The sequence below is a fragment of the Antechinus flavipes genome, chromosome 6 (genome assembly GCF_016432865.1).
Source record: "Antechinus flavipes isolate AdamAnt ecotype Samford, QLD, Australia chromosome 6, AdamAnt_v2, whole genome shotgun sequence".
NCBI lineage: Eukaryota > Metazoa > Chordata > Mammalia > Dasyuromorphia > Dasyuridae > Antechinus > Antechinus flavipes.
The window spans coordinates 240,622,240-240,638,323 of record NC_067403.1 but is presented as its reverse complement, the minus strand read 5'-3'; the positions used below and the strand labels follow the sequence as shown (position 1 = coordinate 240,638,323).

Sequence of the window (16,084 nt, the reverse complement as noted above, 5' to 3'; positions counted from 1 at the left end):
ATCAGCTGCTTGATTTTTCTGATTGCAGATGCAGAAAAAAGTCTTTGTTGGGTTGCACCTTTTCTGTTGTGTTATACAGATCACTTGTATATTTATCTCTTCCATCATCCCCACCTTGAGTATCCCTTTCCCTCTTTGTTCATATTATGATGTCATGAAAAGATGGCAGAATTAAGAATTGGAGCTTGGCTCTACTCCAGCCCATACCCTTTCTTTGTAGCTTTTGAACAACCCACTTGGGACTCAGTACCCTTATTTGTAAAGCTGGAAGGAGCTGGATTTGGGCTCCCAATTCTCTTCCAGCTCCAGCGATCAGTGGTGAATTTGTCCCATCCATTCCCTTTATTTCAGCTCGATCTTCAATATGGATTGTCTCCCCTGTTAGAAGATGAGCTTCTTGAGAGCCTGGGGCTTTTCCATTCATGTCCCTTGCATTTACCATAATATTTTTGCACGTAGAAGGCACTTAAATGCTTTATTCATTCATTTGCTCAGCCAGCCTCCTCTTTCTCTGGCCTCTCAACAAACTCAGACACAGAAAAGAAATAACCAGAAACCAAGCACAGCAGCCTCCTCCACCATTTTCTTTCTTTCCCTTTAGCTGACTCTGTTCTCTGAAATAGTATCAGGCAGCAGCCTTCTCTCCTACTGAGTTAAAGGACTCACATCTCTGTCTGACTCATATTAGTACTAGGCCGTCCCTTTGATTATCGCATTGAGTATCTAGCCACCCAGGCCTGAGTGGCTTTCAGCACTTGATAAAACCAATCAAATATAGTCTCTCTTCTTAAGGACTTCTTAGTAAAAAGATTTTCCCTAGAGGGGAATTTTCCTCACCTGCCATTTCTAAGCCTATTTTTCTGTTGTTGAGGCCTTGCTAGACCCCTGATGTTTCTGCTCCCAAGGCTTCTGATAACATTTTGAGTGCTTGGAAGTATTGGTAGAGTGTTGATCTCCTGCAGCAGTTCTGCTCTGTCACCTGCTCCTCTCTCATTGGAATCTATTCCACTGCTTAATTCTGTTCATTGTTTGCAAGTCCTTTATTAACTCTCATGTAAATTGGCTTTTCAGCCCCAGCACCCATGTTCTTTGGTTGAACACAAACCAGAATGTAAGACTGCTCAGCATTTCTTCGAGTGGAATTCCCCTCTTTTCTGATTTTTCAGAGCATGAAATGACTGTGCTAATTACATTGGCCTTTAGGCAAGAGTCTTCTATGAGGCCAGATGAAGCCCTTTTTCTAGGGTAGAATTTCCCTAGACTCTTCAGGGGAGCTATTGAGAAGTGTTCTGATTGGACGACTTTATACCCCCTATTATTTTGGGCTGTATTATTTTGGATGTGTTTGAAATAAGTGACAGCTTAGTGAAGATTGTTGCTTTTTCCCTTTAATTATTAATAAAACCCTAATGATGTTACTGACCTCTAGATAAAGTAATCTTTTCAGGAATCCACATTGTTTAAAAATGAAATGTAGAATTATGTTTGGGAGATAGTGTTTGGGTGGATTGACAGTCACCTTACCAATATGTGTTGGATTCCTTGTTCATGTAAAAGAGGATGGTTCTTGGTAATAGGAGAAATAAAAAGTTGAAATAAGACTTAGTTCCTGTCCTTATGGAATTCATCATCTACTCAGAATATAAGATACAAACCTCCAAAACTCTCATGAAAGATTATATAGTAAATGTATTGAATATAAAACCTCAAATGTTTTGGGTGGTCTTTCCAGGCCAGGAAAGGTCAGGTATGGGCTTCCTAGAAGACATAATATTTGAATTGGGAATCTGTTAGGAATTCAACAGCCAAAAAAATAGGAAAGGTGAGGACATTATCATACTCAAAAGCCCCTAGGGCCTAGAAGGTCTGATATATTCAAATATGTATTCAAAATACATCCAATTTTACTGGAATATAGACTACGGGGAAGGAGGAATAAAAATGATGGGGCCAGATTACACAGGACTTTCCAGGCAGGAGAGTTTCAGCTGGTAGGTATGATCACGACTGATATGCATCATGAACCTTCCAGCACTAAGGAGACACTTTATATTGAGTGAGTACAGGACATGGGACTGTGGCGTGATGCTACCTGCAAGCATTTTGTATTTGTCAGCAAGTATCACGGAAGGGAGAACCTTTAACTCTAGTGACCACCATGTTTACCTGAGAAGTAGGAATGACTGCCTTCTGTCTGGCTGCCTTATGTGAGCCCGCAGAAGCAGTGGGGCCTGCCTTTTCCATACAGTACACACAAACAATTCAGACAGATCTTAACGTCTTTTTCCTTTCCTTTAAGAAAACCCTCTTTTTGCCAGCTACTTGTTTGCCACGGGCTTTTTCAGAGCATCATCTGACCTAACATAAACAATAAGCCCTTCTTCAAGGTAAGATGTCCGTAAAGTATTAAGGCAACATGCATGAAACAAGCTGCAGGCTAGGCATCTGCTTGAGTATTTGATTTTTAGTAGGAAGCCAGGAAGATGGTGGCTGTGGGATTCCTGCTTGTGTCCTGGCTCTGAAAAGTCTGCTGCTTCCTTTGTTCAGATTTTGCAGGAAAAACTAGAGTAACCCAAACTTAAAGCACATGCTTCTTTGGCCAACATGAAGGTTGGCTATCTTGATGTTGACTCTCACATGAACTGAATATTATCTCTGCTGAATCTCAGAAGTTTAGAATAGACTCTTGAGCCTCAGGGGATTTAATTTTCATTAACCTGGTGACCTCACTCCGCACCAGATTGGACAAGACTGAAGCATCATGGGAAAGCAGTTTGGTACATCAAAACTTCTGCATTTGAATGGTTTGAATCCTAATTCTTTCTTATTAGAGTCATCAGCCAATTAACATGAGCATCCATAGCCTCATTCACAAAATGAAAGCCTTGATTAGCCATCCAACTTGTGCACTTTTGAACATTTAAAGGAGCAAACTCCAAAGTCATGTCAATATGGTTTATTTGGCACTATAGGTGATATCTGATTCCATTCCACGTTTGGTGTTGGCTAGTTTTCCCTGGTCATTTAGAGCTCTTTAACCTCACTAGGCTCTTTTCTTTACATATGTAACAGAGGGGCGCTGAAATGTCTACTTCTCACGAAAAACAAGGGTGTCTAATTTTAATGCTTAAAAACCTTTGCTTGGATGTACAAGAAGTAGTGTTATGTGTCAGGGGGAGGAATGGCATTCCTAGATATTCCCATCAGTCATTTTTGTGGGCACGCATGGAATGCTTCCTGGCCTCTGTAATTGCCATTCTGGCTCTGAGAGGGCACAAAGAACGTGAGAAATGGACTCTGCTCCCAGCTACCTGAGATGAAGGACAGGAGACCCACTGAGAACCTGTGCAAACACCTGGGGTCCACGTGCTCTTCCCAGAGCGTGTGTTGGAGCATGTATGAGGAGGTGTCCCTTGCTCGCACACCCCACTGAGCAGCCTTCATAGATGTATGAAGAAGCAGTGATGGCTGCTCTTTCGTCCAAGAATGCCTTGGGATGAAACGGGATTGGTCGTTCAAGGATGGGAAGGCCGAGCAGAATTGTTCTCCCACTTGATGAGACATCCTATGAACGTCCCTGTCCATGTGGCTCGTTGGTTGTGCTTCTGAAGTGTGCCTGGCCTTAGTCTCTAAACTGAATAATTAGAAACTATTTCTCCTCAGCCCTTACTCAGCCTTTCTCTGCCCCAGAGCCCTCATTTTGGGGTCCTTTGCAGAACCTGGCTTGCGTGTTCACTTGCCCACCAGGGACATGTCCCTCAGGAGACCTGCCCCCGTCCCCCACGTGAGCAGCTGCGTCTTTGTGAAGGGAGTGGATTAGGAGGAGGGGAGCAACCTGCGTGGCAGCAGAAAGGGGCTGGATTAGTTAGATGGGGCAAAATCATCTCATCGAGGTTCTCAGGCTGTAGCCTGGCAAGATTGAGGTGGGATTTTGGTTCATTCATCTGCTGCAGGGAAATAGTTATGCTTCAGGAGACATTGTCCGGCCTTCCTCAATTACTGGCTTCATTGCCTTCCACCATGAATCTTAGCTGCGATTGTGGGAAGCCAGAAAGTTCTACAGTTGAGTGGACTTTTCCTTGGTTGCCAATGGGATATGGATTAATAATGGCAGCTGCCGTCTGCTGAATGAGCATAGGACACCTCAGCTTTTCCCCAGCCTTGCCCAATGTCCACTTCTCCTGTAATGAGAAAGGTTCTCCAAGTGGAGCATCAGTGAATTTGGCTCGGCATCTTTGCTCTGCTGTTTACTTAGACAATTCACCTCCATCTCTGAACTTCCATTTTCCCATCTGTGCAGTGAGTGGATTCTATTAGATCATGTCCTAAATTTCTCCCAGCCCTGAAACTGTAGTTTTATTCTCTCCCCTGAAGCCCATGAGGATCTTTCCTCTTGATCCTCAAAGGCCAGTCCTGGTACCCTTAAGGAACCCCAGTCTGGTGGTAATCCCATGGCAGACTGATGCCGGCATCAGGCTGGTCTGCCCCCTTGCCCCTCCTGGAGGGAGTAGAATGAATCATGAAGCTGGCGTCGAGTGCCTCTATTGAGATCCCCTCGTGGCTACTTCTTCTCTGTATAAGGAGGATTCACAGAGAGTCCCTTCCACTCTTTAGCTCTCAAGTGAAAGGAGTAAGGCCCCTTCCAGTGCCAGGAATTGTGATCTTCCTGAGGGCTTGTGCATCCGGCTCAGGGCCGGTTTTGATTTGGAGCTTGGGGCTGGTTGTTGTGAGCCTGGGCCACCGTCGCTCAGAGCTGTCCTTTTCCCCTTGTTTTTAGGCCCAGCTCCTGGCTCCTGCTTGGAGCTCTATCCAGAAGTGTGCAGGTGCTGATTTGACTAGCACCCCTTCCCCCTTTCCATGGTGGGCCCCCTAAGGAGAATGTAGGCTCATAGAGCAGTAATTCACGTGTAGGTGGCCTGTAAGAAAAGTTTTTAACAAAAGAGTTGGTTAAGAAGCTGATTTATTTTCTTGCTTAACTCTCTTGTCATGTGCTGAGTGGGGGCGGAAGAGGAGGGGAGGGTGGGGAATAGCGCTGCTGAAAGCATTTATCTTCTTTTCTGCCATCTCCCAGTGTTTATTACCTTGTGATCGACAGACGAGGAAAGCTGCCAGTCAAACCCACGTTCAGCACATTTCCATTTCCCCTCCTTGCAGATTTGAGGCTTTTAAAATCTGCATCCTCATTGCAGCAGTGAAGCTTGTTTCTCTCCTGCCGTTGACAAGCCCAGGACCCTCTGGTCGTGCTCTGTGGGATCCCTCAAGTTTCCACCAGGCAACCAGAGCTCCAGAAGTCATAACAGTTTATGTCATGTGACTGGTGAGAGCGATTTAAGTGCTCACATCTCTCTCCTCCCTTCTCTCATCTCCGGGGGGCTGAACAGTGAGCACCCCCTGTCCCCAGTGTTCCCCACTCCCGACCGTCAGAAGGAATCTTACCTGACCTCATCTGTGAGCCCATTTGAGCGAGTCATAGTATTCTCCTCTCAGAAGTACTGGGATCCAAATATAGCAAATGAAGGTTAGGGGGAGGTGGGAATTAAAGTAATTCTAAATGCTCATCCACCTTCATGTCTTTTGTCAGATGAAAGCCTTGCCCATTAGGGATGTCTCCCTTTCCTCCCACCTCAGTTTCCCCTCTTAAAAAAAAAAAAAAAACACCTCTCAGTTTTGAACCCACCTTGTTCCTAATGAGCTTTTGAGTAATATGCATTCTGGTGAGCTTATTTGTTTTTGTCGTGAACAGTTTTGTGAGTAGAAGGAATGTAATGATAGTCATTTATTTGTAACTGAATGTTCTTTCGTAATTGCACGTCCCATTTTACTTCATTAGTGTCGGAGAAGGTGATTTCTTATTAGAACGTGTATGTTGAAGGAAGTCGGGTGTGTGGGATGGGCACGTGAGGTAGGTCAGTTTCCCTAACACTAGTGGGGTTTGGGGTGCGTGAGCCCCAGCTGCAGGGGATATTGTCAGTAGCACGGAGCTGTTGGGGACTTTTGGTGCAAGGATCTCTGTAAGGAAGTATGGAAATCATCAGCTTTACCCCTCATTTTAAGAAAAAACTGAAGCCCTAAAAGGTAAAATGATTTGCCCAAAGCTTCACAGGACTGTGTAAGTAACATAGGTAGATAAGGTAGGTAGCTGGTGGCTACATTAGGTAGCAGTGAGATTACATGTAGCCAGATGGAGATAGACGTGCCAAAGGTGGGGATACAGGTACAAGACAGCTTACAGTCTAATGGAGGAGACAACACATTTGGGTGGGGGGGGGGGTGGAAGACACATGTGCGGCAAATGGCCTGGTGAGGTGGGCCGGAGCGCTCCCCCATCAGAACCCGTGCTGACGTCGGGACCTCAGACCTCCAGCGTAGGGCTCTTTCCACTCCGCCTTGCTGCCCTGTTTCATGACCTCTGCTTTTGTCCTACTGTACATAAGGATCCTATCCATTTCAGAGGCCTCTGTACTTTCAGGGAAGAGATCGATACAGCTCTGAACTCATCCTTTATTCATGGCTGGGAATGCTTGCCCAAGTGAATGCTTAGCCTATCGTGTCTCAGGTGCCCTCTGTGGAGGGCTGTGAGACTCAGCGCAGCGCCCCCCGACACTGCCCAGGACTAGCAGCTGGACGGGCACCTTGGAGTCCAAGCCCTGTCCAAATTGCTCATTTTTCTGGTGAGAAAACCGAGTCCCAGGAAGGCGATTTGTCCGGGGTCACATAAGTGCTGATTAGTAGAGCCAACGGGGCCCTTGGAGCCCCTGCTTCTGAGCAGGAAGCTACCCTGGGGAGGGCCGGGCTTGGTCCGTCTCCTTTGGGCAGATAAGTGATGAGGCATTTAGGAACCTGGCTGTGTTCTTTGCTGGCTCTTTGCATGGCACCCCTCCCACCCCCACCCCCCGTTCCTCCTGGACACGGGTCCTTTCCGAAATTCCTGGATGTGCCAGCAATGACTCTGGAGGAGCTGGGAACATCCTGAGGTAGCGCTGGTAAACTACATTAAAGTTACATTCCTAACGGAGCCGCTTGTTGTTTCACTTCCTTGCCGGCGACATTGTGATCAAACAGTCCAGGCCTGGTCAGAACCCAGACACCAGTCAGCTTCGTCAGAGCCCTTCTGCACTGTGACACGGCACCATGGGGGGAGGTTGGGCTTTCGCTAAAACCTGGGGTACCAGGTAGCCAGCCCCACGCCAGGTTTTTCTCAGGCTCCCTGTATCTTCCTCACTCTGGCTTAGCCCCAGGGGAGGGCGAAGACGGCTCAGCTTTTGGCTGTGGGGAGTCAGAATGAGGAACGCCACTTCTTTTCTCTAGGGAGAGCTGTCTTGTCTGTGGCATTTTTACTTTGAGTTAAACTCATCTTTGGGTATAAAATGGGGAAGGCCACAAGGTGTAACGAAAAGTTAACTAGATTTGAAGTTGAGGCCAAAGGTTGATTTCAGGCTCTGACATTGTCCTCGGGACCCCGGACGGGTCACTCTCAGAGCCTCGGTTTCCATCCTGAAGATAAGTTACCCCACACAGCACAGAGTTGTGGAGAAAGCAAGTCGTGATTGGCCAGTGAAGGGGGGTGTGTGTGTCTGCACATGTAAATGCACACAGCTATTGATCTCCTACCTTTCTGCCTCCCTTTTACAAAGTGATCTGTGCCTCCCAGGGCCAAAGCTCCGCAAAGATAGAACAGGTCCACAGAAAGGCCGCCATCTAATGATAAAGAAGAAGAGAACACTACTGGCAACATATATTACGTAAATATTTATTAATAAGTATGTAGCTATAAAATCTCATCCTCGCAATAATAGATCCATGGCTAATAACGTGGAGGCTCTCCAACTTGGAGTGACAGGCCGAGCGAAGACCGGTAAAGGTATTCTTTACAGCTAAAGCAATTTCTTCCCCCAAAGAGATGATTAGAGGACATCTTATTATCCACATTTGACAGATGAGAATACAGACTCTGGGAGAAAGTCTCTTTGTCATTGTATTTATGCAACAAGTAAGTAACAGAGAGGACCTTAATTGAAATCCACAAAATCATTAACACTTTGAATATATTTAAGTCTGTAAAAATCAATATAGGAAGGATCAGAGTGGAATAGTGGCAAAATCTCTGGCTTTTAGGTTCTAGGCCTGCCTCTGAAACTTCCCATCTTTGGGATGTTGGGCAAGAGCCTTGACCTCGGAAGCACCTTTCCTTTACTAATAAGATGTGAAGGTGTTGGGCTGGATGCTTCAGTGTGAGGACAAGGAAGTGAGCGTCCATTAGGACACGGTGTCAGCTGGAGGGTAAATCCCATGGATCAGAGGCTAGCTACTATGCTTGACCAGGGTGAGTTTAGGACAGATAAGAAGGCAGTCCTGCTTAATACACCAAGTAATAGTTATGTGATGGATATTGAACACCCCTTTGCCAAGTGCCTTCTGCGGGGCACCATGTGTGGCCTGGGGATAGAAAGGCACAACAGAATGCCCCCTGCCCTCTGGGAGCCTGCATCCTTCTGGGAGTGCGCTCTCTGCCTTGGGGTCCTGAGGGCCAGCTGGCGCAGAAGCTGAATTCAGGAAGGATGGCGTGCTCTCCTGCAACACATCCCCATGGGAGCTCGCCCCAAACTACCAGGTGGGCCCCTTCTGACCCAGGAATCAAAGCTGTGTCTTTGTCGCTGATAACCTTCAGGTGAAGCTCCTTGAGTTGTTCTGTTAGATCTGTAGTTTCATGGGGTCAAAGATTTATGGCTGGAAAGGACCTTAAAGGCCATCAAGTCCACTCTTCTAAATATTTGGGAAACTGAGGTCTAGACACCTGAGGTGACTCGATCAAGGACATACCCAATTTAAAAGCAGGGAGGGCTTTGGAGCCAGGTCTTTTGACTGCTTGAGGGCTCAAGTTGACAGGCCACAAGGGCAAGTTTGGGTCAAATCTGGTCTCATGTATTTAGTAGCCGTGTGACCCTAGGTAGGCTCTGTCGCCCTCTGTCTACCTCAGTTTCTTCATCTGTAAAGTAGGAATGATAATGGCACCCGTCTTGTAGGATTATGATTAGGCTCAAATGAGATATTTGTAAAGCGCTTAGCCCAGTGCATGTCATCTAGGAACCATTTAGTAAGTTTCTTTTCTTCCTTCTAGCTCAAACCCAGTGTTCTTTCCACTGTACTGTACTCCCTAACTGGTAATTCCCTTCGTCATTGCAGATCAGCTCACGTAGTGCAAGAGTTTTTAAGACCATCCAGAGGTTAAATGATTTGTTCAGTGTCTCACAACCACAGTATATGGCTTCCTGACTTATCTGCTACACCAGTGGTTCACAAACTGTTTTTGTTCTCAGTATATTTATACTATTAAAATTATTGAGGATCTGTCCCAAGAGCTTTTGTTTATGTGCTTTATATTTATAGACATTTACCATTTTAAGAATCAAAACTAATTTTGAATTTGTAGTCCCTCTGAAAGGGTTTCAGAGACCGCCGGGATTCTGTGGGCCACCCTCTGGAGAACCACTGGGCTCCACCACACTGCGCTCAAACTGCTTCAGAAAAATATGGCCAGAGAAGCATGTAGTTATTTTTAGTTTAAAAAAAAATCTGATCCATTCGCTTTGTGGCCATTTCAGTAAAAAGTCTCCAACTGGGGAAAGGCTCATGTGTCCCCACAGCCCTGGGTGGCAGGCTCAGTGTTGTCATAGCTCCCATGGAACAGCTTGAGCTGGTGAATGAGCATGACTACGGGGATTTTTTGGCCTGGAGAATCTCAAACTAAATTTTAGGTTTGCTATCCAGGAAGAGAAAGGGGGCCATTTCCTTTCCTAAGACACCATTTTAAATATACGCTTAAAAAAATAGGCACACAATCTGTCCTCCTCTTATGTCCACATAAGCGTCTGCTGTATGATCCTGTGAAAGATTTTGATGAAACTGATTGGTTGTTCTCTTTGGACCATTCGGTCACAGCTCCAGTAGCCAGCTCTTTGCACGTTGTCAAATGGAAGGCACGGTTAATGATTGTGTTTTCAACCCAATCAGTATTCCTTCCCCAGGCTTCTGTTCCCATTCCATCTTCCCAGCAGCAGCCTAGTCAAAGGCAGCTGTCATGTGTGAAGGCAGCTTCAAATAGAGCAGATTTGCACGGCCGGGAATGTAGTTTAATCCTTTCCTTTCCCCCTTCATCACCACCTGTCTCTTTCTTCACTCCCAAAGCTGAGTGTACTGCTACATTTACTAATGGCTCTTGGTTCTTAAGTCGTTTCACCAAACCATTTGTGGAATAATATCCTAGATCTGTGCTCTTCTGCGTTTCCCTACTCTTTCCCCCCCTCTACTTCCTCCTTGCCTCTCCTTATCCCCTGAGCTCCTCCCCAGGTGCTGGTGGAAAATGTTTGTAATTTTTCTTTCCAAGCATCAAAGGAGGTAAATCCGAGAGAAGTAAACCAAAAAACATCGCAGGGCTGAGTTCGAGGTTTGGTGCAGCCCATCACATCTCAACTGGGTACTGGGAGATGGGTTTCTGAGCTTCCAGAGTTTGTCAGGTAAAGACTTAGAAAGCTTTTCTCAGGTCAAGAGATGAGTAGCTTGTTTTCTGTCACCGTTCTTCCTTCTTTCATTATCACACCTTTGGCTTTGGGTTTCTCCCTCACTCTCGTGATCATTTGTTCTTTCCAATGTCTTAGCCCTGAGACCTCAAGAGAGGAGCCATTACTGTACTAATTGCACTTGGCATGCCGTGGAGGGGAAGAGTGTCAGGCTGTCACTGTGGCCAGGGCACATCCCATGCAGATCCTGCTCTTCTTGTGCTGTTCTTGGGGAAAGTGGAAGGAAGGGCAGAAAGTCTTAGGGGACCCCAGAGAATGCAGTGTCTAAGTCTCACAAGAGCTCATCTAAATCTCTCAACTTCATTCTTAAAGTCAGATTCTTTTAAACTCTTAACACTATTTGGGCCAATGGTTTTTGTTTTTCCTTTAAGGGCTGATATTTGCCTTTCCTTATCTACCTATCAGTGATCACAGTACTAGAACTAGTTATTCTTTACACTAGGAGTTCTTAACATTCACAGATCCTTTTGTGGCAGTCTAATGAAGCCTTTGGACCGCTTCTCAGAACAGTATTTTTGAAAGCATAAAATGAAATTACATACAAAGGGAAGCCACTTCTATTGAAATATAGTTAGAGGCCCCAGATTAGGAGCCTTTCATTTAAACAATAGATTTGAAAGATTTCTGGTTTCTCACTAATCTGTAATCTAGTAAATAGAGTTAGGAGATGGAAATTTGCTAACGGATGTTTCTGTAACTTTTAACTGTCATGTATTGATAATTTCCATTATCTCATAAACAACATCACTTTTGGCAGAATCATAATATAGAATTCAGGCAAGCTTCACTGTATTCATGTAACTTTATTCTGCTCATCACCTTTTAGGGCTCAAAGAAATTTGAGAGACTAAGAATTCCCAGATAGGCTTCTAGGACCTCTGGTGCTCTCTAACTCCTTTGTAAAGATTTTTGGGAATGAGCCCACAAAAAGTTTCTTTTGGTATTATTCTTATGTGTTCATCTGAGAGGTCAAAGACCTGCTAAAGGTTTTTTGTTTTAAAGGCTAGAGGGAAATTTCTCGCATGCTGTTGCTGAGGGTCAAGCTAACTTGACCCAGAGCTCTGTCAACAGACAAGTACCTGATAACAGTACCCTGATCTGCTGCCAGCATCTGCCTCCTTCCTCTGCGGTTTTGTGTCACTGAGATCTTCCTAGTACCAGCTTCCCTCTTTTTTTGCGCACCCCTTCTAGGGGAAGGAAATCGCCTCTGTTGGGCTTTTTCACAAAAATCTGCTCTGAATGTTACTTTGGTGTTAAGACTTATCTTCTAAGACAATTGGCTTAGGATGGACTTAACTACTCAGTTACTTGGGATCACTATCAGCAGATCTTTAATAGTCTCTTACGTTTCTATTGCTATTTGTTTCTTACTCAATTCAGTTAATTTCACCTCATTTTTTTATTAAGTATGTTCTGGGTATGTTAAGTAAATATAAGGTTTAGAGAAGTCACGACTTCTCATAGAGCTTATATTCTACCTAGGAGGTGAGACACATAATGTCCCTTCTAGAGTTAAAGGTAAGATGATTATTATGAAAGAGTAATGGATTGTATTTATAGGGGTGTGTGTGTGTGTCTGTCTGTCTGTCTGTCTGTCTAATCCACCGAGATTATAAGCTTCCACATGGCAGGGACTCTATATTGTATTTCTTTTAAATCCCACCAGCCCGTAGCAGTATTACACATGTAGTAGATAATTGCATGAATATGTGAATTGCCCCCCTTCCATTCTGTTTGGGTTGTAGTATATGCTTTCATGGTAACAACTGAAAAAAAAAGAACTACAAGTAAATGTATTTGAAAGAAGCAACGATCTTGGGGAGTCTGAGGCTCTGGAGAAGTAACAGCTATTATCTGACACCTGGCTTAGAGGGTACAGATTTTGCATATACTTGGACATCCTCTCCCTTCCCTTCAGCAACAACAAGTAGTGGAACTGAAAAAGCTCATTTTTTTCAGGATCCTGGAATGCCTGGGAAAATTGGCCTGTTTCATAATTCTAGAATTGGCAATAAGGGCTAAGAAATAGGAGTTCACTGATACAAAGAACTTCCAGTGAACCAACTCCCTTCACCAGTGCAGATTGATGACCCCCTTCTGTGAGTTGCCTACAGCACTAAGAGGTTAAGGGACTTTCCAGGGCCTCACAACCAATGTGTGTTAGAGAGAAGACGTGACTGTGCCACGTAATGGTGGCTCAGAGTGCATATTATGAATACGAAATATGAAAATTGGCTTTTTGCAAGAAGCCAGCAATCACAGAGCTAATGAGGGTCCAAGCCAGCATGCAAATCCTTGTCTTCTCCTTTCCATGATGCCATACTGCCTTTCTTGACATAAACTCCCTAGAAAACGGAAGTCTTCCTTTTGCCCAGTGGACCTAGTAAAATGGACCGAGTTAAATAAGAATTATGGCTAGATATTTTTATGGAGTACAAGAAGACAGGGTGTTTATGCCTGTTGAGTGATCAGCCCCAGAAGCCTTAAGAGTAATTAGATTTAGTAGGCCTTGTCACTGCTCTGCCTGAGGCTGAGGACAAGATTGTATCTCAAATTGTGTCTTCCTTCTTGGTCCGTGGGAAAACTTTGGTTGGTTTAATGTTTTGCTATGAGGAAGATTTTTAAAACTAATCCATGAAAAATACCTTAACAGGAGATATGTTTTTAACTTGAGATCTTTACCCCCTCAAATACTTAACCCCTTTCCTTTTGTTATTATAACTGGGACAGGGAGAAATGCTCTCCAAGCTACTCTTCCTGGAAGGAGCTTCCTGAAAATCAGTTCTCAGAGCTGCACAACAAACTCCAAAAGTGTCTTCTCACAGTGGCTTAAGTGGCAGACACTTTCTGTGGCCTCTTGATTTTATGAAGAGGACATAGTTAAATAGCAAGCGTAGTAAAAGCAGCCCATCCACCATGACAAATAAGGTGGTTTGGGATGAGCTTGAGCTTTAAATCCTGACTCTGCTATTGAGAGCAGGGGTCACCTGGCTAAGTCACCGGAGTTCTGGGACCTCAGTTTCTCAGACATCAGGGGCTGGGCTAGATGAGCTTTAGAGGCCTTTCCGGCATGGTACAGGGCTGGGTGACCGAGGATTCCGGGTCTGCCTCCACTTGTGCCAAACATAAGGAAAGCCTTCGTGTTGTCCATTTCCCTAAGGGAGAGCTAGCTGACTGGCAGCAGAGTGTACCATTTGGAGAGCTGTTAGAATCTATTCTCTGCTCCCAGGAGGGTTTGGCTATGTCTAATCAGAGGGGCGGGTGTCTATGGAATGTATCTCCAAAAGAGGAGGAGGAGAAAATGACATGTTCATGAAAATGAAATACAACTGCAAATTAGAGTGTCATCCCGGTTTTTTAATCCATTTTTTATTTAATTGGTTACCAAGGAAAAAAGTGTCATACGGAAATATATATCTCAGAGAAGTTAAACCATGAGACATTAAAAGAGAATGGGAATTCAGGGAAATTCTCGTGGGGGGATTATAAAATATTGCCTTAATAAAAATATTCTGATGCCGCAAAGCTAAACTCATAAATTTCTGCTGTGCTGGATGCCAGGGGTCCAAAGAGATCAACAAATATCATCTCGTTTGTTCTTGGCTATCTTTTCCAATCTAATCAGCTATTTGCTGGCTGTCTTTTCCCAGTGGTAGCATCATTTTGGAGTGCTTTAGTGGGAAGAGGGCCATGTACAAAAGGGGAAAAGCCTTCTTTCAGACAGCATTGCCTTTTCCAAAGATAACCAGAAACTGAAATGCTTGCTCACTTCTCTTTGTTGCTCTTGACTCCATCCTGCTGGGACTGACCCACCCCTAACTCCTTCATCACCCCCCTCCCAATTTCCCATCCTTCCCAGTGTTTGGATTTCTTCTCATCTATCTCTTCTTGTTTTGAACCCAGAGAGAAGAGGTAATGTCTTTTCTTTGTGTCATATGTGACATATTGTGGACATTTAATAACCCTGCATTAATGTATTTAGACTGTTAATTTTATCATGTGGCATCTTACTAGGAAAAGTGAATCATTTGCTCTTGGCAGTGCATTATTTGAAGGATACAGCTATTCCATTATCTTCCTCATTCTTAATTTCCCTTTATTCCGATTTATTTATTTATTTATTTTTTCCCTTCTCTTCTTCTTCCTCACAAACCTTAATGAAATTTCATTATGTTCCCTGTTCAACATTATAGTAAACTGACCGATGGTTCCCTTTTTCCTTCACAGGGGCAGTAATTGGGGATGGACAGTCTGCAGTGGCCAGTAACATTGCCAACACCACCTATCGGCTTCAGTGGTGGGACTTTACCAAGTTCGACCTGCCAGAAATCAGCAATGGTAAGCCAGCTTAGAGTTAGGGGGATAAAGGGGGGTAATTGTATCTGATCTTTCACTGGAGAGATAGAATGAGAAAGATACATACATAGGACCTTAGTTTCTGAATGTGCGGGTTACCAAGTGACTTTTTCTTAAAGATCTGACTAGGGATTTCTCTGAGAAATACCTACTCTTTCCCACTGACCAGTTTATATTTTAATCTGAATCACAAAGTGTCCCCCCCAAAAGTTTTTCATTTCCTTTGGAAACAGAGTAGCCAGCTAAGTGTGTTGGGGGAAAGGCAAAAATGAGAATGAGTGAGAGCTATGTTTCTTTGAGTGGGTGACCCCTAGATGGAGAATTGAAATGGACATGAAAGTCAAATGCCCTCCCAGCTGGGTATGGAGGATTTCTTCAGGGACTGAATATGGCTTGTGTTCAAGAGTCTGGGGCTTGTTCTCTGCATCTAGTTAAGGCTCCGATTTTTGGTCCCAGACCAACATGAATATTAGGTAGAGAAGTTATCTTAGTGCTCATCTAGACAACCTTTTTCCCACTCTTCACCCTGCCTCTCCCCATCCCCTTCAGAGTATCCCTAATGGGAACTCACTACCTTATGATGTGGCAAATTCTTTTTTTTCTGGAGAAGTGTATTCTTCCTTGTATGGTGATAAAATACACCTCACTTTTATTTCTATCCATGGATACTGTTTCTGCCCTATACAGTCTAAATACAAGCCTTAACATATTTGATGAGCTTCCTTCTTTTTTCCCTTTGTGGGATTAACATTCCTAGTTCCTTGAACTAGACTCATATCGTGTGATTTCCAGACCTTTCATTATCTTGCTTGCCCTCCTGAATTCATTTCATTTTGTCAGCATCCACTTCATAATATGATAGCAATACTCCAGGTGTGGTCTGATCTGTTTAGTACTGCTGCATCCTTTAATGTGGATAATTATATTTCCATTAATCCAGATGAGTGTTTCACCAGCTGTTTTGGTAGCGATTTCACTTAGCAATACTCTTAAGAATTCTTCACTGTCATATGCTTCTGAAGTTGGTTTTTTAGCCCAGCTGTAAAGGTTTATATTTTTCTCTGTTAAATTTCATTTCTTTAAATGCCATCTTATAGAAAAGCAAGATGGTTTAGTGAATAGAGAGCTATTCTTGAAGCCCAAAGGATCTA

The 16,084-nt window shown here is 44.1% G+C and overlaps 1 protein-coding gene across 7 annotated transcripts in view; it reads left to right on the top strand.

The window, feature by feature from the left end:
- The window catches only part of AMBRA1 (autophagy and beclin 1 regulator 1), a 175,419-nt gene that overhangs the window by 102,589 nt on the left and 56,746 nt on the right, over positions 1-16,084 (top strand). For all 7 annotated transcript variants that reach the window (XM_051964139.1, XM_051964138.1, XM_051964135.1 and 4 more), the window contains one exon: positions 14,805-14,915. In XM_051964139.1, the coding sequence (XP_051820099.1) occupies positions 14,805-14,915 (111 nt within the window). The remainder of the gene's footprint in view (positions 1-14,804; positions 14,916-16,084) is intronic.